Below are 26,536 nucleotides of genomic sequence, written 5' to 3'. Positions count from 1 at the left end.
ACAAAAAAGAATAAGGGTTTTGTTCAGCTTGTGTGGCACATTCCTTGACTTCAATATTTAGATTTGGTCAGTACTTTCAAAAAGTGGAAGGTATTGGTTACACTCTCACAGGGCTGATGAAAGCACACAAGCCATATCAAAACTTTTTGAACAGTTTATTCGGTCGACTTGGACAATATCTTATTCGACCACTCAGCTTAGTCTAGGTTTAACAAAAGCTGCCCACAGATATGCCATGAGGGTGTGAATGTGTGCAAGTCAGCCTTCACCTGATTCTTTTACTTCTGAAGCCTGCAGTGTGTGTGTGTGTGTGTGTGTGTGTGTGTGTGTGTGTGTGTGTGTGTGTCTGTGCGTGCGTGCGTATGGGGTGTTTGAACAGTCCGCTGTTTTCTTTTGCTAATTCTTGCAGCTGCATCCTGTGAGGCATGAGCTAATGATGATGAAAGTAAAAGGTTAGCTGCATAACTATTCAGTTGACTTTAAGCCGCAGGAAGCAGAGCAAGGACGTTTTGTGACACCTCGCATTCTTGAGAAATAAATTCAGGATTTATTGTTGTGTGATGAATTGCTGATCTCAACTTTTGCTTTCTTTTAAAAACGGTAAAGTGCAGATATTGCTGATGGAGTTTTAATCAGAACCACACAGCACAGGGTGATGCTGAACACTGATGCTGACATTTGCCTGCATTGGGGAAAAAAGGGGGGAGGGGGTCTTGGATGCGGCTCCATCTGAAGTGTTTGTCCAGAGACAATCCTCCCAGTGTTTTACAGCCCCGTTGATCTTGCTTCCTCTGTATCGGTCTCATGTTCTGACACTTTATGGAGACGTTCTGTTGCTTTGTAACTCTTCCAAGGAGGATGTTCCTGCCCTAAAGCCAATTTTATAGCCTGCTGACCATTTTTGGAAACATGCTGAGACAATGATGATGTTCCAAGGCAGGAAAAAAGCACATTTCTGACATCCACTCCCGTCTAGGAAGTTTAGAGGGATTAAGCATATCAGGCTATGGTTAACACATTACAACTTCAAGTTACAGCCATTAGAAAAACAAACCGACACTCTAAACACAAACACGGTCAGTGTGAGGGCAAACGTGTTTGATGTGGGTCTGCAGCACTTGTTAGTAGCACAGAGAGAGGCAAGGGCTAGGCATGTTGTGACTGGTAGTAATAAATGGTTTGATGTTGTGCTCTACCTCCCTCTTTTTCAATTCATTTCTACAGCCCCCCATATCCATTTGACTGCAGGCTATGGCAAGCTGAAGTCACTGCCTTTCATAGTTTTTCTCCTTTTTGGACCCTCTCCATGTTTCTATAAACCAATATAAATCTGCTTTTGGCAAGAAGTTCAGCTTTCATCCTGTTTTACACTATGGGAAGGAGAGGGAATAAAGTCTTAAGAGCCACATACAGAGTGTTTTTCTGAAGCTCCGCTCACAAACGTAAACTGTATCATGAGACCAATTATCTCCTCGATTAGTTTTCATTTCTATAGTATCAAAATGCACGAGGCTAATCCCTTTGAACCTCAATTGAAGTAATTAAATGAACAGGTAGCAAACCTTGCTTTGATTCATTGACGCATTGATATTGATAATAAGAAGTGTCAACCCTCCCTCCAGCCTTTTCTCTACCAGGCAGTTACTCATTTCTACATCCTTCTATTGATCTCAGATCCCTCTCACTAAGCCTTCATTTAACACTTTGATCAGTGAATCTGCCATTTATTCAAACACACAAACCTGCACGCAACTATCAGACAGACTGATCGTGAAGAGAGGCGACAGAGTCAGACTGCATGTCTATGGATTAATGAGAGGGCAACAATGCCCTCAGTGTGAAAGAAGGGTTACTCATCTACCTGACAAATCAAAGACATCCCCTCTCTTTAAATGTTTCACAGTATCAAAGATCTATTCCCGATCTAATTGCATCTTGGAACTAGCAGAGAAACTGTCGCCCTTCCTGAAAACAATTTTGAAGGCAACCATGCTCTCCACCTATCATCAGTATCAAAGTACTTGCTGCTCGTACGTACCTCTGGAAATCTCATTTCACTTTGCCCTTTTTCTTTGACTACCATCATAATTAGCCATTTAGTTGAGGCTTTCATGCTCATCTTATAATTATCTGTAGCCATCACTCACCTAAATACAGAAATGAAATAAGTCCATTTAAAGTGGCCTGACAGGAAAACAAATCGCACTGGATTTTTTAACTCTCCATCGCTTTTGGCCTTGGTTTGTTTGACGCATGATCTTACAGCATAAGTGCGTGGAATATGGTGCAATCTCCCGTTACCAGCTCAAGACTGAGACTCTGGAATATCCATTCAGCCCATTGCGAGCACACTCAGGCACTCTCAACAAATGAAATCCAAATGTAAGATGAGAGAAGTGGAGAGTAGAGGCCAGCGCTGCCCTGCTCGACTTCCTCTAGGTGATGAGATTGTCTGCTGACAGGCCAGCAGTATAACGTAGGCGAGGGTTAAGGGTTTACAATATTGGCTGTCTCAATACTCCAGGTGCACCACACAGCTGGGACAATCTAGATCAATTACAACTTTTCCTTTTAGCGTTGCCAACATTGCTTTTTGTGTGCTTGACTCTTTCTCTCACACAAATACGTACCCACCAAAACACACAAATTACCACATGTCTATATTTTACTCAAGTAATTTCAGAGGTTAACGCCAGGTTAAGTGGTTGACCCTTAGGCTGGAACTCCGAACAGAAGGAGGGATATCATTGCTATTGATGGACCAAGGGTGAAAAAGGTCATACATAAATATGTACTTACAGACACACCCACACACAGCCCTCTCTCTGATAAGACCTGTTTCTTCTCGCCTTCTGCTTTCATCATTGACTCCTATCAGCCACCCTTGCCATGCTGCCACTTTGATGTCCTATCATTATCTAAGATAGTATCCCAAAATATGATGCTTACTCTGCTGTCTAAGTCTTTGTTCTGTTTTTTGTTTATTATTTTGAGGCAATAGAACATAGAGATACATAGAATAATCAGCAGTTGGTATGCTTCAGTGACGCCCTCACTGATCAGACCTCATAGCGGGGCGGTCTCATGTCTGATACCACCACTACTCTCATACGTTTGAAATACAAACTGGCCTCTGTTATTTTATATATTAATCATGTCAATACAGCTGAATAATGCTTAGGTGCAATTTGTATCAATGCAGTTCAAGCGCCAAGAAAAATGTTAACCATCCCCAAATCAATTTAAAAGAAAAAACAGTTGGAGACATGGTTTGACAAGAGCAAGGCGCCTTTCATTAGAATGAGATTGATGTGGAAAGACTAGGAGGCTAAGTGGGGAACATTCACTCATGCGTACGATCCCTTACACACACGTACACACATAAATGCACACACTGATATCATGGAAACGGTTGTTCAGTGGCAAGTGCCAGTGTTCTGTTGATGTCTATCAAGAACGTTTTAATATTTCTTTCCTTTGTCAATATCCATCTTCACAATCAACATAATTAGCCATTTGATAAATGATGGCTGCAAAAAAAAAAACATGATTTCATTCTAATGCTGTTTTGGCTCCAACAGTGCCGGTAATAGAGAAAGGCTGGTTGGCAGTAGGATATGCACATCATACCATGGCCTTAACTACAATGTTTGTTTTCTAAAACTCTAAATTACTGGCCCTTCTTATCACCCCGCTGAAATAATATAATATTTTTTTTTTTGTCCAATACGTCTGCAACTAATCATTGTGTTTGAACAGGAAATAAAAGAAGCCACTTAGATGTCTAGAAATATGCTTAGATCTATTTTACTGGCATTAGGCCCTCAGCAAACCCCATTGAAACAGTTACCTCTGGAAAAGTAGCTATTGAAATGGTCCCCAGTGACCCGTTTGTGCAAAAGCGGAACTAAACTGGTATTGAAGTAGCAGACCTATCTTCACCTAAGGGTCAACAAAAAGGCAGTATACAAGTTGAAAATCAGATGTGCGAGCAAATCGAATTCCTTTGTTTTGAAATAATAATACATATTCTAATATGTGAAGACAGAGAGATGCAGTCACTGCAGATCAACTCTGTCATCTGTGTGCTCAATGTCTGTGAAATGTATATTGAGACATCCTGTGACTTTGTCTAAGTCGGTTTGAATTTGTTTTGACTGTGGTTTGAAAGGCATGACTAAAAGGCACCACAATAGCCTGGATAACGATCAGTCCATGTCGTATAATAGTATGGCGATGCAGGTTTGTGTGTGTGCTTGTGTTGATAAATACCAGCTCTACATTAACTGGTCTGAGTGTGAGATCTGGCAGGCGCTGATGGGGTAGTGTGGTTTGTCACTGCATAGACTGACTGCAATACGTGAGACGTGTTGACATGAGTATCAGATGTCAGAGGGAGTTGCTGTGAGCCGTCGACTGTTACCATCTGGATGATAGTGGCTTGGAAAGGCAAGCAGAGTGTTTTATCGATATTTCAATATCCTTGCACTGATGGAACAAGTCAGCCAGAAACAGGATGCTTAGCATAAGACTAAAATGTCATGCAAATGTCCCCTGCAGGGCAATGGTGTAAGCAGGAGGATGTCAATCAGTACATTTTAACGTGTGTGTGTTAAATAGAAGTTGGTGGTCGTGGGTGGTCTCAAGCTGTGAAGACCAAATATGTGTCCAAATTGTGCTTCCAGCTTGTGACCTTGAAAGTTACACTGTTGGACTGAATGTTATTTATTTGGACATCTTATACACACTCACAAATGACCATTAGGTGCTGTGTTTGATAAACAAACTGATTGGATTGCTTGTGTGAATGTGTGTGGTTTCTCTCCCTCTATGTCCTCAAGGCCTCTCAGAACGGGCGCAATTTACTTCAAGGTCAAGGAAAATAGCACACACGTTCTCATGTGCGCACATATCGTATACACAATATAAAGACACACACATAAGCTTTCATGCGCACAAGCAAATATACTTTCAGGCCGCACTTACTGACCCAGTCTTAGTCTCATTCAATTCAGTCTTTCCTCACTCATTAGAGCTCCCAGGATTGGATTGGTTAAGGTTTCAGGGTGTGCTTTGGGCCAATGGCAACCACACTGAAGGGAATCGAATAGTGTTATTTGCATACTGCCCCAGCAGTAACCCCAGAGCAGGAACACAAGGATGAAGTCACATCACAGCTCAATCCAAAAACGTAGAATAAAGCAAATGGAAAAACCTTCCTTAAAGGGCACATGTCATGGCCATTTCCACTGATCATAATTCCATTGTTGAGGTCTACTAGAATAGATTTATATAGTGCAATTTTCCAAACTCACATTGGTTTCTCATACAGCATCTCTGTAAACTACGTGTATTCACTGAATTTCACTCTCTGCCTTTAACGGCTCGTTGTAGCTCCAGCCCCCACCCTCCCTGTGAGCCCAGTGCTCTGATTGGTCGGGACATTGTGAATCGCGCTGAGCTCCGTGGAGGTGTGGTTTCCTTGTTTAGCGATACACAGCGAAACACAGCCAAACTCATCCTGAGCACACACAAACTCACAGCCGAAGTAAAAACAATAAGTGTGGCTTGATATTGAGTAAGAAAAAGAATGGGTCTGCAGAGAGAATTTTGCCGCGATCCCAACTGTCTGTTATCAGCCTGCAGCCAGGGAGGACAAATCAGCAGAGCTGCCTGCACTGAGTGTGTGTGTGAGGAAGTCCGTGGATTGGTCAATTTGGACCAATCAGCGGGGGCTTAACGTAACGGCTCCGCGGACGTAACTTAACGGCTCCACGGATTGGTCCATTTGGTTCCGGGTACCATGACGTTAAGCCATACCCGGAAGAAACATTGGACAATGACGTATCAGTGACGAATCTCCAACGAGGCGTTTTGGGGAGGTATTTTCTGTGTTAAGAGTTTTACTCGCTACAGGGTGTACTTTGAGGGTTTTTGACTCTGCAGACCATTTACATGCATAAAAACCTTCATAACACACAAGGGGATGGGTAATAACTGGAAAAGCATGACATGGGCCCTTTAAGAGACTTGTAATATTTTTTGTGCGTGTTCTAATATTTCATTTTTCACTTTTATATTTCATTTCCTCTTTGATCTCTGTTTCTCTCTCTCAGGCGTATCTCAGGGAATCAGCTGAGGTATATCTCAGGCCACGCTCTCCAGGGTCTCCACAACCTCAAAGTTCTGTAAGTAACATCCTCCACTCTTCCACCTTCTCACACTCCAGTCCTCATCCCAAGTGGGTTGTTCCACTCTAGCATTGCGGGGGGATATAGTTGTGCTCCTGCCTTGAATAAAACACACAGGCCAGGCATCATTAAATGTAGTTAAAGTTTATGGGCTGGGTTCCCTCATTCCCAAGCCCTGTTTCATTTTCACACACACACACACACACACACACACACACACACACACACACACACACACACACACACACACACACACACACACACACACACACACACACACACACAACACACACACACACACACAGACACACACACACACACACCACACACACACACACACACACACACACACACACACACACACACACACACCACACACACACACACACACACACACACACACACACACACACACACACACAGGTGGGACCCTCCCAGCCTCACCACCCACTGAGATTGACTAAAATAATCACTTAAAAACATCTTTCAAAACTGTTCTCTTAACACCCCATTTCTCGTAGTATGATCATAGCCTTATGATCTATGGCCACCGACTGTTAGCACTGCCGTTAAGCATTAAATCCCCCAAAAATGCAAAGCAACCATAAAAGCCATGGCACTTTCTGACTCTAAATGAGTGGCTGCTATGTTTCTACTGGGTGTGAGGCAAGGGTATTAGGCAGGTTTTCATGATCCTTGCCAATCACCTCAATACCTTTGGACCCTTGCTGAGAAAAGTTTGAAAGCCCTGCCACGGAATATAAACTTAGCAGAAGAATTGTGGTTTGTAATTTTAAGGGATCTGGGAGATTACAATGGCTCACAGGTTTCATCTTGTGTTGTGAAACTCACTGAGACAGAATGAGTGAACCAGCCATGAATCTGGGGCTATTATATCATTACTGCAGAAGGACACACAGATCCTGAATGTATAAACGTCTGCAAACATTCATGCTTCACACTATAACGCCCTAGCATACTTTGGACGGTCTCTTTGACCGCAGGGCTGTTGGTTTCCTTCCTCAATATATTAGTTAGAGTCAGGTCGTGTCAAACACAAATGGACCGCTGACCTTGTGGTACCCAAAAGGTCCTTGTGGACACATGCACGCACACAAGCATGCATGAGAACACGCAGGAGCTTATGAACACATAGTGGAGTACAGTGATGCTCTCTGTAGGGAATTGTCTTTGAAATAGACCAAATTCAATGTATTTATCATGGCATGATCGTCCCAGTGGAAACATTCCCCTTATCCTCTCAAAACCTGAGCAGCATTTGTTTCGACGCTGAAGCGCTAATTGTATATTACAAAGGAGGCTATAGTCAAATACACTTCACTATGACATAGTGAGCCATGTTAGTAACTAAAGAAAATATGTGTTTCACCCAGAATACACTTTGACTTCAAACAAAACAAATTAAATCACAAAACACATTATAAATGTTATCCTACTTGGCAGGAATTTGTTGTTATGAGTTATTTTATATTCATAAAGAAAAGATAGATGTTATACTGTAATAACCATAAACTAAGAAGTTAAACTGTTTAGACTTTTGATGCTATTGAGACACGGTAATGCCCCAATGAAGGCATAACGCCACTGACAGCAGTACACTGGAGACTACACGCCTTGTGCACTAATATCAGACGACTGGTGATGATCAAAACTTCAAAGAAAGAGGGAGGAAAAGACAGGAAAAGCGAGGGAGGGAGCGGAAAGAGAGAGGGATATTGTTTGCTCCCCACTTCCTCCTAGCTTTTTGCTCCATTCTTCTGAGAATGACATCAGCAGCCCACCCAAGGAGCTTCTCTTTCCTTCTACCCTTCATTCTCTGCTTCTCTTCAAGCTTTCACTGGCCCTTTCCTTCTTGTGTCAGATTTCCCCTCAGGATGGAATTATTTGTTCTGCTTGATGTGCCCTCACGCACACCACGTACATTTTATCACATGTAGAGCTATTACCTACAAACTGAATAATGTGCCTTTCAGGATGCTCCAAAACAACCAACTGGAGAGACTTCCTGATGATGCTCCATGGGACCTACCCAACCTGCTGTCCCTGTGAGTTGTTCTCTCTTACACACACCCACACACACTAATCACGCTTCTCTACCTCATCTAGCAGGGAATGAAACATCCCCTGGCCACCCACAGACTCATCCCAGCTGTAACCGCAGTGCAGGTATAGAGTACCACTGACATATTACAGACCATACCCCAATACTTCTGCACTGACGGTAGGAGTCACAGACTCAGTGCAGTTCATGGTAGCATCTGGAAGCCATGAGGGAAACAGCAGACACTGCAGGCCAGGGAGAGCATCTCCAATGAGCTGTGAAACAACCCCATTTTCCATCAATTCCCTCTCTCTTCCTCCTCCGTTCCTCTCCTCCGTTCTTCTCCCACCACCCACACTGCTATCCCCTTGGCTAATGAGAGTGTTTGGTGGCATAATTGTCTCATATGTGGGGTCACTGAACGTGTGTGTGTCAGCGAGAATGTTTGGGCGGATGCATGTGGACCACCTCATCTGTAATTCCTCACCCCCTTCCCGTCTCTCCCAACTTTGTACCGCACATGTACTCCACATCCTTGCTTTCCAAATGAATAATTCTTTGTAAATATCCATAAAGCCGTTTCCTTCATCACGCAGACACACTCAAATTACTAGAGTTACATAGAGGGGGCGTGCACATGTTACTCCTCTACCACGTACAACGTTTCCCTGTCTGGTATTAAGCAGGCCTGCTCTCCCTCAACACAATCATTGAGTCTGTAACCACACGTACACACAAACACACTCAAATCTATACACACATACTGTAGGACCTATACCAGCTACGGGCAGCCGCTATGGCTCAGGATGTCCCTGTGTGAGTGTATGTCTAACTTCATAATGATGTCTCTGTCTGTTTTCAATCTATGTGTATGTGTTTGCACAAGCATATGTGTGTGTGTGGTCTTTCAATTTCTTCACATAGATACTTTTAAGTAATCTCACACACACACACACACACACCACACACACACACACACACACACACACCACACACACACACACACACACACACACACACACACACACACACACACACACACACACACACACACACACACACACACACACACACACACACACACACACACACACACACACACACACACACACACACACACACACACACACACACACACACACACACACACACACACCTTGTCATTAGAGTAATGATAAGCTTGCGAGAAAGAGAAAGATTACTGGAAAGGCTTCGGAGAGTGAAGCTTGTCGGCGCCTCTCCCTGACATAAAGCACAGCAGGTAAAAAGAAAGAGAGTCATCACCTGAGACAGCACATGGGTTTGAAAATTGGTATAAATACACTTAGCAGGCTTCTATCAAAAAATAAATGATGTCCTAATTTGGGCCAAAAGCCTTTTGTCAGCAGGGATGAGGGGGGATCTAGACAGTGGTATCACCATTTTAAAGATTTTAATAACAACCCAGTGTTTAGTGTTGTTGTTGCAATCATGAGGGGACAGACAGTGTTTTTGTTTTGTGTCCCAGCCCACGGGTTAAGCAGCGTAACCACCACTTAGCCATGACAACCATCACCAGGAATTCCACAAGCCACATTTATCAGAGTAACCTTATTTTTATAGGTTTGACACAATGGTGAACCACGCTCCTTCAGGCTCCTTGTAGTATAAAATGTTGGCCATGTGGAGAATTGAACAAGAGGAGGCAAGACCACAGATATCCTGGATCTCTTAAGAGAACATACTCTTCTGTCTCTATTTCTCTCTCGTAATCGTACCTCAGACTTTGATGTGATGGACAGGAAATAGTTGCTGCTTTATTGGCTTCTGTGGAACATTCCTGGTTCTGTCTGGATCTTCTGGAGACCTGGCAGGTCCACCCAGAGGAGCAATTATTATTTTGCCCTGGAGAACAAACCCGGAAGTTGAAGGGTCTTCCGTAGCTTTCATCCTGCGATTTGGGTCAGGGACAAACAATGTCCACAGTTGGGGTGCACAGGATACACAAGAAAGATGTTAAGCACGGCAAAAAATGTGTGCTCAGGAAGTAGACAAGATGAACATTTCTTGAAGTCATTCATGCATATTTACATGTACGCTAGAGGGTGTTTCCCTGTGTGCGAGCATCTGCCAGTGTATACATATGCCTCTACTGATGGAAAATTTCCCTGGGGAGAAAAGCCAAGAGTTCAAAGTTCAAGTTCAGATTTCACTTTGATGATACTGTTTGTTTGGTGAAACCTCCAAGGGGTGAGGAGACTTAGGAGGAGCTGGAGCACCAGCATGAAAGAACCACAGTTGAAGATTGATAAGGGAGGATGTTTGAAAGGCGAAACAAGAGTTAAGAAGTAAGACGCAAAAGGGTTTGCAGCGGCTGGCAGTGAAAGAATGAAGATGTAAGAAACAAAACGTGAGTGTGAGAGGGGCCTGGAGGGAGGAAAGGGAGATTAATGAATGAGTGTGAAGGGCCAAAGAAAGAAGAATAGCGAGAGGAAGTGGTCTCAGCCTGTCAACTCTGCCCTGAGGGGATCATTCATCACTATGGACAGTCTGTATGCATGTGTGCATTTACGTGGGGGGTGTGTGTCACAGTCCACTCTTGTTGCCTGTGGGTTGAGAGCATCAAGGGAGAGAGGGGACAAAGGTTCGATAGGTCTGGTATGGTTGGAGAGATGAAAGTGCATGTGTGTCTGATGCTGTGTTTGTGTATTAGTGATGGAACTGATGGCGAGAGCGGAACTTCAATGGAAAGAGTAAAGGAGGGAGGAACAGCTGAAGATGTGTCTACGACTGTTCCCCCCTCCATCTATCATTACAATGTCCAGGCATGGAGGAAAGTGTGCGTTACGCAGTGATAAAATGAGGTGGAATAAAACAGGCCCGTTACAACCGTTCCTACACACTTAATATGCATTTGTTCTCATCTTACATTTCATACATGCCTGTACAGGTGGAGCTAGACGTACGTAGCTTATTTAGCATGGGAATAAAATCATAAAGAGGAGCTTCTAAGACGCTGCAGCAAAGATGAAAGAAGGAGAATGAAAGATGTCTAATTCTCCTAATAACCTTCCTGTAAGCCAAAGTGTTTCATTGCCATGACACACAACCACTAATGCTTGATAAGCACAGTCAGCTACACATGCACAAACGCAAACATACAGTACTTAGACTTGGGGATTATCTTGCTAAACTCAGTTTCCTTCACCCTGCAGGCGTCTTGATGCTAACCTGTTGTCTGAGGTTCCGGCTGGGGCCTTTAGAGGGGTCCGCTCCTTGAGACACCTGTGGTTGGACGACAACTCCCTTACAGAGATCCCAGTGACGGCCCTGGACTCTTTGCCCTCCCTGCAGGCCATGACCCTGGCCCTCAACCAGATCACACATATCCCAGATTATGCATTCACCAACCTCTCCGCCCTTGTCGTACTGTGAGTGACATCATGATTTGTTGACTAAAAGTTCTCCTGAGTTTCTCTATATTTGTTTCTTTGAGGGCAGTGATGATTGTAGTGTCAAAACGTTTTTTGAGAAAGTGATTTCTGATTTCTAATTAAATACTTGTGTCTTTTTTCCAGGCATCTCCATAACAACCAGATCCAGAGCATGGATGCGAGGTGTTTTGAAGGTTTACACAGTCTGGAGACACTGTGAGTATCTCCCACACACATAATCAGACACTTACATGCATGTGCACATCTTTTTGGACATACAGTACATGCAAGTTTAATTTAAGAGATTTTCACAGAAACATATACACTTACCCACACCACTGAAGTGTGTGGGTAAGTGTATTGGTCCAAGTGAGTCCATATTTTGTTTACCCAATGTTGGCCTCGTGATGACAATGTATCAACATTAACTATGCATAGTCATATTTCCTACAAGCACATTGCCTTAGAATAAGTAAGACATATAAAGAACTCCCTGTGAAATAACTTCAAAAAGTTCCTATAACCAATTTATATCAGATTCTGTCTAACTACAGCCGTTTTCCATTGCGTTTGGTGTTACTTGGAACACCTAGAGTTAATGTGTTTTTATAAATCCTTTGTACCAAGTGTGCCAATAAAAAATTAAGTGGAGCGCAAAATAATAGTCATAATGATTAATGTCCCAGTAATTTTAGCAGGTGCTTGAACGTTTTATCAAAACCACAACCAATAGATGAATGACAGGAATGTGAAGATGAAAAGTTCCTTTGATTACATTAAAGTAACATCAACAGATTCCTCTGTGTTTTGTTAAAGTAATTGCTTAGCAGCGCGGAGGTCAAATTTGGCTCAGTATGGCTACAGGAGAGTTGTTTGATTATACGTGCCGTAGCTTCGATAACTAAATCCTGACCACAGACCGATATGGAAACCGCTGGAAACTGACAGCCATATATACTGTAGGAGGTGGAGAAAGAAAGCACGAGAAACAGAGACAGTTAAACTGTGTCTGCAAAATTCATGTAGGTCTGAAGAAAACACAGTTTTTGGCATGCTGCTTAACAACCTGTGGAAGTGTAAAAAATTATACGTTCCTTTTTTATGAGCATGTGTGTGGGCACCTGCCTGTGTGTGTGTGTGTGTGTGTGTGTGTGTGTGTGTGTGTGTGTGTGTGTGTGTGTGTGTGTGTGTGTGTGTGTGTGTGTGTGTGCAGATAAGCAAGTACTTTTGTCTGTGCCCTCACAAGCGGCCAGCTTAACACTCAACTTAAAAGCCATTATCCATGCTGGGAAATGAGAGGGAACAGGGTGCAAGTCAGGAGAGCCATGCTTTAGGGGATGAAGGGAAAATGGAGAATGAGAAAAAGACGAATGGAGTTCTCTTGACCAGAATAGTGTGCGTTAAAGTGTTTGGGCCGTCAGTGGCGAGAGACAGATGATTCAGCGGGATAAGATGACAGGTGTCATTGACGTGGGGATTGCACTGGTATGAGGGGTTAATCTTTCACAGCGGCCTCGCTTATGAGAAATACGAGAGACCATCTGCATCACTACAACCCTCCCCAACCCCTAGTGTGTATTATAAAATCATTACTACGAGGAGCCGTCCAGGGGACTGCTGGAAAACAAAACAGCATATGCAAACAAGCCAGAGCAGACACAGACAGACAAACATTTCGCAAACATACCCTAGAGCTTGGGGGAAAACAAACATGCATATCTAGAAGTATTTCATCAAAAGGCATTTTCTGTCTTACTTGAAAAGAATGAAAACAAATCCAGGAAAATGGCTTAGTTCCTTTAGATATCCTTTGACCTCGATGGTTAAGAATCTTCAAAGACGCATACCGAGGCACATGTCTTAATATGGCAATTAATATGTATGCACAAACATGCACACACACTTTTCCCATGTACACAAGTACAAATAAAGCAAATACTTATATACACACAAGTTACATGGGAAAACCCCTTTTCCCCTGCGTATGCACTGTCAACTATATTGTAGCAAATGTTGTTTTGATACAGCGTTTCCTTGGAAACTAATCAGACACAGACCTAGATAATTAGGTCAGAGCAGCAAAGGTCAGAGGTCAAATCCAAACTTCACACTCCACAGCTGTTGGCCTCATATAGTGGAGAGGAAATAGCTGCACTTACATATGTAATCAGGCACACTTTATCACAAATGGAAATAAAATCATCATATATGGTTGAATCTTTATTATAGAGAAAAAAATCTCCATCAAACCTTTTAACATATTACATAATCATAACTGTTTACTACACTGTTTCCCCTCAGGGATTTAAACTACAATGATCTGCAGGAGTTTCCTGTGGCCATCCGGACTCTGAGTAAGCTTCAGGAACTGTGAGTACACACATGCACACAAAAACACACCTGCCTGACATGACTATCATGGTTGCGTTATCCAAAGTAATCCCGTTAAGTGATTTTAATGTGGCACTCGGATACAATCTCTCTCGCCCTAAGCAGGTGCTGGCTACACACCCACGCACCCGCTTGCCTGCACATACACACACACGCACGCACACACACACAACATGTTTTCCCCTCAGCTTCAGCAGATGTTCGGCGACTTGCAAATGTGACACAGATACAGCATATGTGTGCGTGTTTACATCTCATTTATCCAACAAAAAAAATTCAGCTGTGCAATGGCAGGTGCAACATGACCTGCCTCTTGCTCCTCCAAACACACACACAACAAATCAGAAACATATTGATAAACTGTCTAACTAACTGTATGTTTTTATATTTGCAGGGGCTTCCATAACAACAATATCAAAGCCATCCCTGAGAGGGCCTTTGTGGGAAATCCTCAACTCCAAACCATGTGAGTTTAATGATTAAATGTGCACATATTGTATTAGATAAACTAAGAATTGCTATATTGTTAACATCATGTGTACAGTACAACTCACTCCTGAACAAATTAATCAGAATGTCCAAATCAATTTTCTTTTTTGCAGTCATTTCTATGAGAACCCCATCCAGTTTGTGGGAAAATCCGCTTTCCAGTTCTTACCTAAATTGCACACACTGTGAGTATGTGGTCAGTAGGAACCATTCCAGTGAGTTAGCCCAAACACTGTTTAAATCATCCTCTGTCCCTAGCAGCGAGAGTTGAGTGGACATGTGTAATGGCCTACTGAATTATGTTGTGTTAGCGTATGGCTGTGCTCAGTGCTGATGTGGTAAGAAAGAGTGTGTTGTAAGAACATGTTGAATGGTGTGACTTATGATGTCTTGCGAGACAGCCAAAACAGCATGTGTTGATGTTGGAGGAAAAGTTTGATGACTGAAATGAGCTGTGAGAGAGAGAGGGAGAGGGAGAGAGTTTTCTGACACTTTTTTCCCTGTTGCTGCAGTTCCCTTAACGGGGCAACCCAGATTCAAGAGTTTCCCGATTTGAAAGGAACCACCAGCCTGGAAATATTGTGAGTGTCTCCTTTAACCGAATAACCCCCACCCACCCACACACACATACGCACAGTATTATTTTCTCAATTGGTCCACGCCACATACTACAGCAAAGGATGGGTGAGGCACTGATCTTGAGGACAGAGACACAATCCTGGGAGCCCAAGACACTCAGATAAAGAAGGGGTAAGCTAGCTATGCCAGGCAGTGACAGGTTTGGCGAACCTACACAGCTCTCTGTCTGACCAAGTTAGACTCACAGGACTGGGGGAAGCTTTCGCTTGCTTGCACTTCAACAATGATCAGAGGTTTCTCCTTTTCTCTATAGGACGCTGACTCGGGCCGGTCTATCAGCTCTCCCTCTGGATCTATGTGAGCAGCTGCCTCGCCTCCGAGTGCTGTGAGTACACATACACAGTAGGGGGGGGGCGGGCGGTTGAGTGCGAGGTTCAACTGATACACAAAACTCAACTGTGGAGAGTTGTGCCCCCAAGCAATCATGTGTACAATCACTGTGCTATGAAATTCAATCACCTCCCGAAATTATTTTTTTATTGTCGTGCTATGTCGCCTTGCTCAGAGTCGACTGTTCACTCAAATAATCCTATAGACCCCGTAATTTCCCACGCTATAAATCCACAGCTGGTCACTGTGTTTATGTGTGCTTTGTGTGTGCTTTTTGTGTTGTTGTAGGGAGCTGTCCTACAACCAGATCGAGGATCTGCCCAGCTTTCACCACTGCTCTGCACTGCAAGAGATGTGAGTTTAACGCCAAACAAGTATACACTCTCTTGTGCATCAAAATCGACAGTCCTATGTTTCGTTGCCCACTTTGCATTGTTTTAATGTATGTTTGTATATTTTTTCTCAACAGAGGGCTGCAGCATAACCAAATCAGGAGGATAGAGTCAAGTACCTTCCAGCAGCTCACGTCCCTAAGAGCAATGTAAGTAAAGCTTGTTGTAACCTCAACAACACATCGCAAACCTCACCCATTCATCGTCTCTTTCAGGAATTCACAACCGTGGTCAGATCAGGACCCCGCCAAGGGGTTGTAAGATATATCTATCGGATGATTAATAGGATAGAAGAGATGGAAAACAAAACATAATTCTTCTACACAAGATTTTCCTCAAAGCTTTTTGGTAGTGTTAACTATTTTATAGATATATCCAAATAAAACAATCTGTGGAAGCAAATCCTTCATAGTATGATTAAATGTACCAAGTAGAGGCTTTGGTGCTTTTTAGGGGGCTATATATAAGCCAACAAGGTTAGGAAGCATGTGTCAAGATCAAACTATGTAGACTTATTACCTATTACTGACATCTAGTGGTGATCAGTATCCAACATTCAATGTTTTATTACAATTCCTTTCCGTCTGTTTCTCTTATATGGATTTACATTTCTGTCAGTGATCTAAGCTGGAATATGATCGAGTGGATCCACCTGGATGCCTTTGTCTCGCTTCACTCTTTGATCAAACTGTGAGTATACACAGATATATGACTATCAACAAGAATGTTTTTTCCTTTCATTTGTACGTTCAGCAGCTTCCCTTTATCCCCAAAGACGGTTGCTGGATTTGTGCATCTTTAATTAAAGTTAAGCTGGATGTCAGAGGCTTCGCCTTATACAAACACTACACTCTTGACTGTTGTCTTTGGCTGAGTCTACAGAGAACACTGATATGCATTTATTGTTTGAAAACCCCTCTGTGTGGCCAGGAGATTAATCTCAGGTCATGCCAATACAAACTGCTTCATTGTGTGAAGACTGATTAAAGTATGCGTAGCTAAACAAGCAGATAGACTACATCTGACAGGAAGTGTTATCTGGAGGTAATTTGATAGAGCCTCGTCTGAACAGTTTAACATTTCTAAGAGACAAGGACTTTTTGTTATCAAGGATGACCCTCTGTAATATATATAATGAAAACACACTTTGTAAAAGGCCTGATCTGATACCCAACCTGTACTTTTTCTTTCTCAATTTCAGGGACCTGACTGAGAATCGCCTGAGCTCAGTACCTGTTGCAGGTTTGGGAGGTCTCACCCATCTCAAGCTAAGAGGCAACACAGAGTTATACGAGGCCTTTAGTCCTGATTACTTCCCCCGTATGAGGTAAAAACACACCATCAAGCCCCTGTTATTCTCTCTTACTTAATGTTTCTTACATGTATTTTGGTTTTTCATCAACAACTTACATAAGATGATAACATATCCAGGTGTATAACCTGTGGCTGTACAGAACAATGCACCACTTCCCATCCCTTTAATTATCCTACCTATCACAATTTTCTATTAACACCTTTTATTTACCAAGAGCAGCCAAGGTTGACAATTAACTTAATCACATGTTTTTCCTGCAAGCTATTCCTGAGCAGATCTTCAATAATGAAGAAGCATTTGTAGTCAGCAAGTTAATTCTTGTTGAAAAGATGCCCGAAGGCCTGAAAAGCAGCAGTGAAAATGAAGAGGACTTTTCAAGGAAATAGGAGCGGGCAGGCGATCAAGTGGCAATGTCAGCATTTGTAGAACATTGTCCAAAACAGAACTCCTGGCAGAGACATTTCAAAAGCAATGTAAAGTAAATGTTTGCATACAGCCATCCACAACGTAAATTGATTAAGACAACTTACAAATTCACCTTATTTTCCCAAGATTATGGGTTCATATGAACTCAGAAACAGATTTATAAGCACTTAAGGTTGCTTTCAAATTTTAATGTAGGTCTTTATGCATTTGTAAGTTGTGCCGTTGTTTCTCCTGGTCTTGTGTCAATACTGTTCCATCTATTTGTTACAGGGTAATAGAGATGCCTTATGCCTACCAGTGCTGTGTGTATGGATCCTGTGATAGCTACAAGCCGGCGAGCCAGTGGGACACAGAGCAGAGCAACACTGACGAGGACCTACACAAGCGTACAGTAGCCATGTACCCTATGCACGCCGACACACACTGTAAGAAAGCACGCAATTCCATTATCTGTGCAAACATATGTGCAGTATAACACACATGGTACACACTTGGAATGGGGGTAAAGTAATAGACAGAAATCTGAGCCCCATATGTCTCTGCTCATTGCCGAATTATTGACACAAGCCCACTTTAAACATGTCAGAGCCTGGCTGAAACCGCAGCTACCTGGCAGCTGAAACACACTTACAGTCGAATGTTGACCCTTCAACGCATTCCTGGGGTAGGAATAAAATATAAGCACCAATAAACCAACATTACATTTAAATTAAAACCATTAAACCTACACCATTAAAGCTGAAAATAAACAATGCTGGGTGTCCCAACGGATACAATAACAAAACCACGGCATGTTACTGATTAAGAGGTATCAGCCTTTAATTCATGGGCCAAATGAAAAAATAAAAACTACCCCGATCAAATATCATGCTGGTGCCAATTTTCCTCGATTAATATTTTTTACTTCATTGCAAAATAATGTTAATGCTTTACGCCCTGCAGCCAATGCCACACACAATGTAAAATGAATTAACTTTTTATACATACACATGGAGAAAAAGCTGTCACGAAATCTTGCACAAGCTAACAATGCTTTATTCCAGATGATCCTGACCTGGAGGAGTTCCAAATGGAAATAGAGGAATCCAAACTACAGACCAGTGTTCAATGCACACCAACTCCAGGTACAATTGCAGTAATGATGATTAATTTATTATCAATTGGCCTTTAGATTGTTTTGTCCCAACAACAGTGTAAGGACATCAAGCCATGCTTATCTACAGCTGATGATTTTTGTGTTTGCAGGTCCTTTCCGACCCTGCGACTCGCTGTTGGGCAGCTGGCTGGTTCGTGTGGGCTTGTGGTCGATCTCCTTGGTGTCTCTTCTTGGGAACTCCCTCCTGCTCCTCTCCCTCTTTGGCTCATCCGGCTATCTCTCACCTCTCCGCTTCACTGTGGCCTGCATGGGTGCTTCCAACCTGCTGACGGGTGTGTGTACATGCACCCTGGCCCTAGTGGACGCTCTAACCCTGGGAGAGTTTGGTCACCATGGTGCCCGCTGGGAGGGGGGTCCTGGTTGTCAGGCGACAGGATGGGTCTGGGTGTTTGCGTCTGAAGCAAGTGTGTTGCTGCTGACTCTGGCAGCTGTTCAGTGTGGTGTGAGCGTGACATGTGCCCGTGCCTATGGAAAGTCCCCGTCCCTTGGGAGTGTGCGCACATGTGCACTATTCTGCCTCACTCTCTCCCTCACCCTTGCTTCTCTCCCACTGGTAGGAGTTGGGGAGTATGGGTCGTCACCTTTCTGCCTTCCCTCGCCCCTGCCACCAACATCCCCTCGACTCCAGTCCTCCCTGGGCTTTCCCTTATCCCTCATAATGATGAACACCTTGTGCCTGCTTATCGTCACGGGCTCATACATCCGCCTATACTGGGAGTTACTGAGGGGAGAATGTGACGGCCTGTGGGACTGCGCTATGATCAAACATGTTGCCTGGCTAATATTCACAAATGGCCTTCTCTATGTACCAGTAGCGTTCCTCTCCCTCTGCTCTCTCCTGGGTCTACTCTCTCTGGGTGAGGAGGTGTTAAAATCTGTTCTACTGCTTCTCCAGCCCCTGCCTGCTTGCCTCAACCCCCTCCTTTTCCTCCTTTTCACACGAGACCAGTCCCAGTTTTTCTTCTGGCCTCATCCTAAAGCGCGTCCACAGCTACGTCGGGACCGCACCCTGGACTCCCTTGTTTCTGTGGCGACGGAGAAGAGTTCCTGCTCCGATTCGTCAACACAGGTGTCACATGCAGATTCTGATGCCCTTTATAGTGGGGGGTCCACTCTCCAACCCCGACTGGATCCAATCAGGTTTTCCTACTGCTCCTCTACTTCCTCCGTTCCTCTCATCCCTTGTCAGATACCCCCTCCCACAGCCAGGGATAGAGACAGGGTGACAGGAAGAGGGAGCCAGAATGATGATGAATGTCTGAAGAGTTTGGATCAAGAGACGATTCATAACACTTGTCCTCTGTATCACTCCACCACAACTCCCTCCCTCACCTCTCATCCATGAGCCTCCATGCTAGCTGTCTGAATAGCTGGGACACTAAAGGACCATCATCAAGCAGCAGCAAGACCAGCTCTGGGTTATCAATCCGCAAGCACCTCAGAATGTGTCCCACAGAGACTGTAGAGTACTAGAGAGAAGTCTATAAGAACACTACAAAGTGCCTCTTAAAATGGAGTGTCACTAAAAGTTCCCTGAGACATTAAAGGAAATACCACAATACATCACGTCTGAAAACAAAAAGACTATTTCAGACGGTACCCAGTGGACTGCATCAGACATGAACTTGCATGACAAAAAGAAGTTCAAATATATTAAATTCTAAGCATCAGACAAATCAATGGTTTAGCCAGGGGGGAATAAAGGTAGAACCAGTATAATTTTAAGTGTACATGTTTATACTGGAATGTGATTATGTGACATGCAGCTTAGAGGTTACAGATGGTTCGGTTGTATTCTAAGTGGTTATGTTATTTGTTTGTTATAAAATATAAGTTCTATCCTATTGCTAAGTCTGTTTCAAAGAAAGGGAGTCATTATCAGACACACCAGGACATTTTTACCAGAGTAAGCTAACAATTCACAGGAATGCTATTATCAGATATATTTCTTTGCAACTGTGTTAGCCGTCAGAGAATGTTGAAACTGGTTTACACTATTCTGTCTCATATATGCAAATAGGAAACATGCAGTTATACAGACTGAATGGGATGTAGCTATCTTTCAACAGACATTAGAGTAGGCTAGCAATATGTACATACAATGTAACTACCTCTGAACTAGCATGGTATTGACTCACTACAGCCTTAAGATGTTTGTCTTCCTTTTTATATGATGAACAGCAAATATATAATTTTATATATTAAGAAATAAATTCTTAGTTTGTAAAAAAAAACTTGCTATTTAGGATGTACATACTTTGTATACAACTGGTAAGCATATGTTTTAATAAAATTATTATCTTTATACTTTTTATGCCATCACTAGTCTGCTTATGCTACCACTGTGAAACACACCTCCATTTGCCGAGAGGCCAAACTTTTCATGTATCAAAATGAATTGCAACAGTTAGTGTTCAAACTCAACTTTAATATCACAAATCAAACAAATACATATAGAAATTATACATATAAATATGTGGGTATTTCTGGATTTAGAAAAAGGAATGCACATATAGTAAAAGGAAGTAGGAATAAGCACTAAATATAATATTTAAAATCATACCCTTTAAAGGTCGACAGGTATAAGGCTTGGTGCCCCTTGAAAAGAGAGATCTTTGACTTTAACAAGCACGATGTAAACTACACACAGGTTTTCTTTGTGGGCTCCTCTGCTTCCAGATGGGCAGTGAAAGCCTCTCTTTTGCGGGATGAAGCTTTATGACCTGGAGTATTTTCTTTGTTGCCCTCTTCAACTCCCTGAACAAAGACCGAGATAAAAACTAATGAGTCAATGACAGAACAGTACATATATTGCGCCTTCACATCCAAAAGCTGAGAATTTTGAAATATTGAAGTCGCATTTGAATATAAATCAAACAGTCGGCATCTCTTTGTTACAAGTAAATATTAAGTTAGCAGGTAACACTCTTTCGAGGTACTACAGCACCACCTTGTGAGTAAAATATACCACTACAAAGAGCTAATTCAATGAGACAGTTCCTTGCTGTCTGAGCAAGAGCCAATCATCATGTCAACCACTAAGTATAATGGAGCATACACACAAGCTCAGTGTATAATGAAATAAATTAAGCTGGATAATTATTTCAATCATGAACAACATTAAATATGTTACAACTTCTTCACCCAAACCAGAGAGACTTACCATGTTCTTCTGAACAGCGTGTTCTTGTGTCCACTTTCTGGCCTTCTCCGTAAACAGCTGTTTGTTGTATTTGAACTCTGATGACTGCATTCAAAAAATGTAAATGTCTTTTTACTTGTGTATACGGCGGGGATACACCATTGAATTACAATTCAAATGCCATTTTCAGGCCGTAAGAGGTTTTCTGTGAAAATATGTAAAAGTGGATCAGACTGAACAAAACAAGATGTTTCGGGATTTTGAAAACGTTGGGCTTGTTTTGAAAATGCATAGTGGAAAGAGTATTTAATCATTTCCAGGAGCAAGTTTGAAGTATAGTGTTATATAGTTCTTAGCCATTGTTATGTCCACATTTATTTTTAAGTCTATTGATATATACATATTTATTGATATTTATATAAGAATATTCACACAAAAATTAAACCACCATAATATTATAACTTGGAAAAAGGTATGGTATTGTAAAGGTTATTTGATATCTGGGAATGCAAGATTATGTGTGACCTACTATATCAGCCATGAGTGGGTCATCTGGATTGGGCTCGGCCATGAGCAGCTGAATGGAGGAGAGGACTGTGGAGATGTTTAGAGATGGCCTCCAAGCACCCTGAATAATAATACAAATGTATACAAAATGTACAGCAGACAAACAAAACCAGATGATACAAATGAATCAAAACCAACTTTTTTTTGTATTAATCCGTTATTACCTTTGGCGGTAGTTTCAGGGCATCATGACAGATACGCCCTGAGTTGTCAATGTTGGGGTGGTAGATTGGAGTCAAGAAACGCATTTTAGGAGGCTCAAATGGATACCTACGAGAGGAAAACCGCAGGTAAGTCTTATAAACTGCATTAAGTGTTTACAATGTAGAAATGGTAGAGAGAACATATATCAATGTTAAGACTTCGAGATAATATACCTTTCTGGGACCTTGATCTCCAAAGTGAAGAGCCCACCTTCATACGGGGTCTCTGTTCCACCCACTATCTCTGTAAACCAGTGGAAGAACAAAACAGAAGATCAGCTAGATAGAACAAATATTCAGGTTATCATAAATACTGTAGGTGGTATAATGCTGAGAACAAATTAAGTATTCTGCTTAGAATTGTAGAGGCTAGTTTCGATCCTAACTAACAATTGTTCAAACCTTCCGCAATAAGTTATCAAAAAAAGAAATTAAATGTATCATATTTAATTTATTAAAACAATATTCACTCGCCTTTAATATGCATTTGCCACTTTGTCACAACCAACAAATCCCTCTGATGGATATACATCTTTCTTTATACGTGACCTTATCTTGGTTTTACTATGATTCATAGTGTTTCATAATGAAACACACCTATTCTGCTAAATTCATACTGTCTCTTTAATTCAAAAACAATCACAGAATGAATATAGTATTGGCTTTTTTAAGATAAACTAGTTCACACAATCTTAAACCTGTATCAGTGCTTCTCAAAGTGTGGTCCACGGACCACTGGTGGTCCGTGAGCGCCCCCTAGTGGTCCGTGAGTATATTGGTCAAATTTCACATTTGAAATAAATAAATGTATTTAAGTTTTTCGCACTCTCGCGGTAATATCTCCGCAATGGAAAGAGCTTAAGTTTCACTTTCTATTGCATGATATAGCCCAGATAAGTACCTTCATCACGCATGTTGCCACTTGTTTGTACCATTTTCAGGCGATTTGTAAAAAACGATGTTTTTGGATATTTGTGGAGTTAGGTGGTCCGCGAGTGTTTTTTTATTGGTTAAGTGGTCCTTGGTATGAAAAAGATTGAGAAACACTGCTGTAGGTTAATAAATACTGCAACTATATCCTCATATCTCCACAACGTAGGTAATGCATACGTTTGAAAACAATACAGTAGCCGATAGTGAGTTTTAGATCAAAGATAGTTCGTTGTTAGTTAGTTTTATATAACACTTCAATGGGTTAAGACCACGGGTGTCCAAACTACGGCCCGGGGGCCAAAATGCTAATTCAAAAAGTATAATGAAATATGAAACTTCTGCTTATCTTATACTTCTTAAATATACATGTTCAAATATATTACACAGTATTCATGTGTTAATAAGCCCAATTTTCAAATAAATTCAGTCAATTAAAGTTGAAAACATTTTCTAACAAATCTAAGTTGATAAGAAAAAAGCTCAATAACAAATGTACATAACAACCTTATGTGCAGCTCTATTTGTTGATTTGTCCAAAGCGTTTGATACAGTCGATCATCGTATCTTAAAGCAGAGACTAGCCAGTATAGGCATATCCAGCCATGCAGTGGGGTGGTTTATGAACTACCTCTCTGAAAGGTCCCAATGTGTTCACTTTGATGGGCTGTCTTCTGAGTGGTTAAACATTACTAATGGTGTGATGTGTTTTAGGTCCACTATTATTCTCCATCTATATCAATAGTTTAGGTGAAAATGTTGATGGAGCAACCTTACATTTTTATGCGGACGATACCGTGATGTACTGTGCAGGTCCCTCCATTAAGGAGGCTGTTGTTGAATTGCAAGCAGTTTTTAACATTATTCAGACTCAGCTCTCTGAACTAAAGCTTCTTTTAAATGTTGATAAAACCAAGGTAATGCTATTTTCAAAAGCTAAAAAGACACCAGAGCCTGTTTTAGATATTGTAACTACACAAGGAACAAAACTTGAAGTGGTTACCTGTTACAAATACCTTGGTATCTGGCTTGATGATTGTCTCACTTTTAAACTTCATGTCAATAACCTGCTTAAAAAGCTGAGGGTTAGGCTAGGTTTCTTCTACAGGAACAAGTCCTGTTTCTCGCTTGAGGCCAGGAAAAGGCTAGTCACTGTGAGCTTTTTACCTGTGCTGGACTATGGTGATCTGATGTATATGAATGCACCTGCCAATTGCCTGGTCAAGTTAGATGCTGCGTATCACAGTGCACTGAGATTTGTGACAAACTGTAAAGCATTAACCCATCACTGTACCCTGTATGCAAGAACAGGTTTGCTTTCACTAACTGTACGGAGGCTCAGTCACTGGTACATTTTTATATACAAAGCCATGTTAGGGAAACTTCCATCCTACATCTGCTCCCTGATCTCACGGCGAATTGTAAGTGGCTACTGCCTGAGATCGAATGCTGTGGTTTTATTAAATGTGCCAACTGCTAGGACTGTCTTAGGGAAGATAGCTTTTAGATGCGCAGCTCCTCTGTCTTGGAACAGTCTGCAAAAGGAATGGAAGCTGAGCAATTTGGTTTCTCTAAATGTTTTTAAAGCAAGGATAGATGCTATCCAATCGGAAACTGTTGGAACCTGTACATTTTACTAGCTATGTAAACTGTAGTCGCTGTAAATATGCTGTATGATGTATTTTTTGTTTTTCTGTTATGTTTATATGTATTCATGTGGAACCTACTTGCAGCAGGTCACCCTTGAAAAAGAGATCAATGATCTCAATGGGATTCACCTGCATAAATAAAGGTTTGAAATTAAATGAACCTTGAAATATAACGTTCATATTTCCTCTAATTATAAGCAATCTGAAGATTCAGTTTTAAGGACTGAGGTGCCAACACTTTTTGTAACAAACTAAATGAAACACTATGGAGAGATGTGATGTAGGCTGTTTTTTTCTTTAAGCATTTTCAAATATCAAGAATAATTTACCTACATTTGATTGATTTTTCCAACTTATAACTGAACTTGAGGCAATATACCTCACCTCTAGGGAGTGGCCCAGCCATTCGTATGTTTTTCTGTATGTGGCCCGTGGTGAAAAAAGTGTGGACACCCCTGGTTAAGACATTGTTGGTTTTACATAATCGTGTGTGTTCTCCTGTACTTACGAGCCCGCAGGTCGTCTATCTGTTCCTCCGTCTGCCAGCATGTTATCCCGGGAGGAGGCTCGGTGCTCAGCATCTGAAGTTCACGCTTCAAACGGGAAGCCTTCTGCATTCTGCATCACACAACACATACACAGTGGAAATATTGGCCTTTCATTTATGTACTCGTTTTAACCAACGATCGTTGGTGTTCAATCATTACTGATATTGATGTAGTTAAATGAACAATTTACGTTTCTTATTTCAACGTTATCTAGGTTAGATGAGCTCCAAGCTAACACTAGCTAAGCTTAATTATTTGATTAGGGACCACCTTAGAACATTTTTCGAGTCCAACAACAACGCCAAAGTTAAAATAGTATACAGTTAACTTGATCTTAAATTAAAACCACTTACTTTTCGAACGATTTGACAGTTGTCACCACTTTACAGACGCTGTTGCAGCTCAACTTTTAACTTCACAACACCGTGCAGAGGACCTGCGCTGTTTTTGGATTTCCCTCTTCTTCTTCTTCTTCTTCTTCTGTTGGATATGTGCACCCAGCCGAGCACCATCGCCACCTACTGTTCATTTTCTAATGTTGTCTTCAGTTACAAGTCTGGACATGATTTTTTAAAATCATATATTGTAGAAGGTTTAAGAAATTAGAGACAGACAACTTCATCTTTTCCTACACTTTTACTCTAAACACTGTATCTTACCATAGTAACACACTAACATTAACAGTTGTGAGTG

At 41.8% G+C, this 26,536-nt stretch overlaps 2 protein-coding genes across 2 annotated transcripts in view; one reads left to right on the top strand and one right to left on the bottom strand.

Annotated features, from left to right (window-relative positions):
• The window catches only part of LOC117542090 (leucine-rich repeat-containing G-protein coupled receptor 6), a 39,001-nt gene extending 17,894 nt beyond the window's left edge, over window positions 1-21,107 (top strand). Inside the window, exons 3-18 of the mRNA XM_034209573.1 lie at window positions 6,117-6,188; window positions 8,186-8,257; window positions 11,448-11,663; window positions 11,811-11,882; window positions 13,968-14,036; window positions 14,452-14,523; window positions 14,660-14,731; window positions 15,059-15,127; window positions 15,439-15,510; window positions 15,804-15,869; window positions 15,985-16,056; window positions 16,526-16,597; window positions 17,109-17,234; window positions 17,919-18,073; window positions 18,692-18,772; window positions 18,894-21,107. Coding sequence (XP_034065464.1) covers window positions 6,117-6,188; window positions 8,186-8,257; window positions 11,448-11,663; window positions 11,811-11,882; window positions 13,968-14,036; window positions 14,452-14,523; window positions 14,660-14,731; window positions 15,059-15,127; window positions 15,439-15,510; window positions 15,804-15,869; window positions 15,985-16,056; window positions 16,526-16,597; window positions 17,109-17,234; window positions 17,919-18,073; window positions 18,692-18,772; window positions 18,894-20,149 — 2,614 coding nt within the window. The 3' untranslated portion in view covers window positions 20,150-21,107. The remainder of the gene's footprint in view (window positions 1-6,116; window positions 6,189-8,185; window positions 8,258-11,447; window positions 11,664-11,810; window positions 11,883-13,967; window positions 14,037-14,451; window positions 14,524-14,659; window positions 14,732-15,058; window positions 15,128-15,438; window positions 15,511-15,803; window positions 15,870-15,984; window positions 16,057-16,525; window positions 16,598-17,108; window positions 17,235-17,918; window positions 18,074-18,691; window positions 18,773-18,893) is intronic.
• Window positions 21,108-21,211: 104 nt separating this feature from the next.
• On the bottom strand, window positions 21,212-26,495 carry ube2t (ubiquitin-conjugating enzyme E2T (putative)). The gene is made up of 7 exons (XM_034209581.1): window positions 26,197-26,495; window positions 25,804-25,913; window positions 22,891-22,960; window positions 22,678-22,783; window positions 22,476-22,574; window positions 21,968-22,051; window positions 21,212-21,561 (listed from the first exon to the last, which is right to left on the bottom strand). Exons 2-7 carry the CDS (start codon window positions 25,910-25,912, stop codon window positions 21,445-21,447), a joined length of 585 nt encoding a protein of 194 aa, XP_034065472.1. The 5' UTR covers window position 25,913; window positions 26,197-26,495; the 3' UTR covers window positions 21,212-21,444.
• Window positions 26,496-26,536: the final 41 nt, after the last annotated feature.

The sequence above is a fragment of the Gymnodraco acuticeps genome, unplaced genomic scaffold (assembly GCF_902827175.1).
Source record: "Gymnodraco acuticeps unplaced genomic scaffold, fGymAcu1.1, whole genome shotgun sequence".
Lineage (NCBI taxonomy): Eukaryota > Metazoa > Chordata > Actinopteri > Perciformes > Bathydraconidae > Gymnodraco > Gymnodraco acuticeps.
The sequence above is the reverse complement of the archived record's forward strand: the minus strand, read 5'-3'. Positions and strand labels throughout refer to the sequence as shown.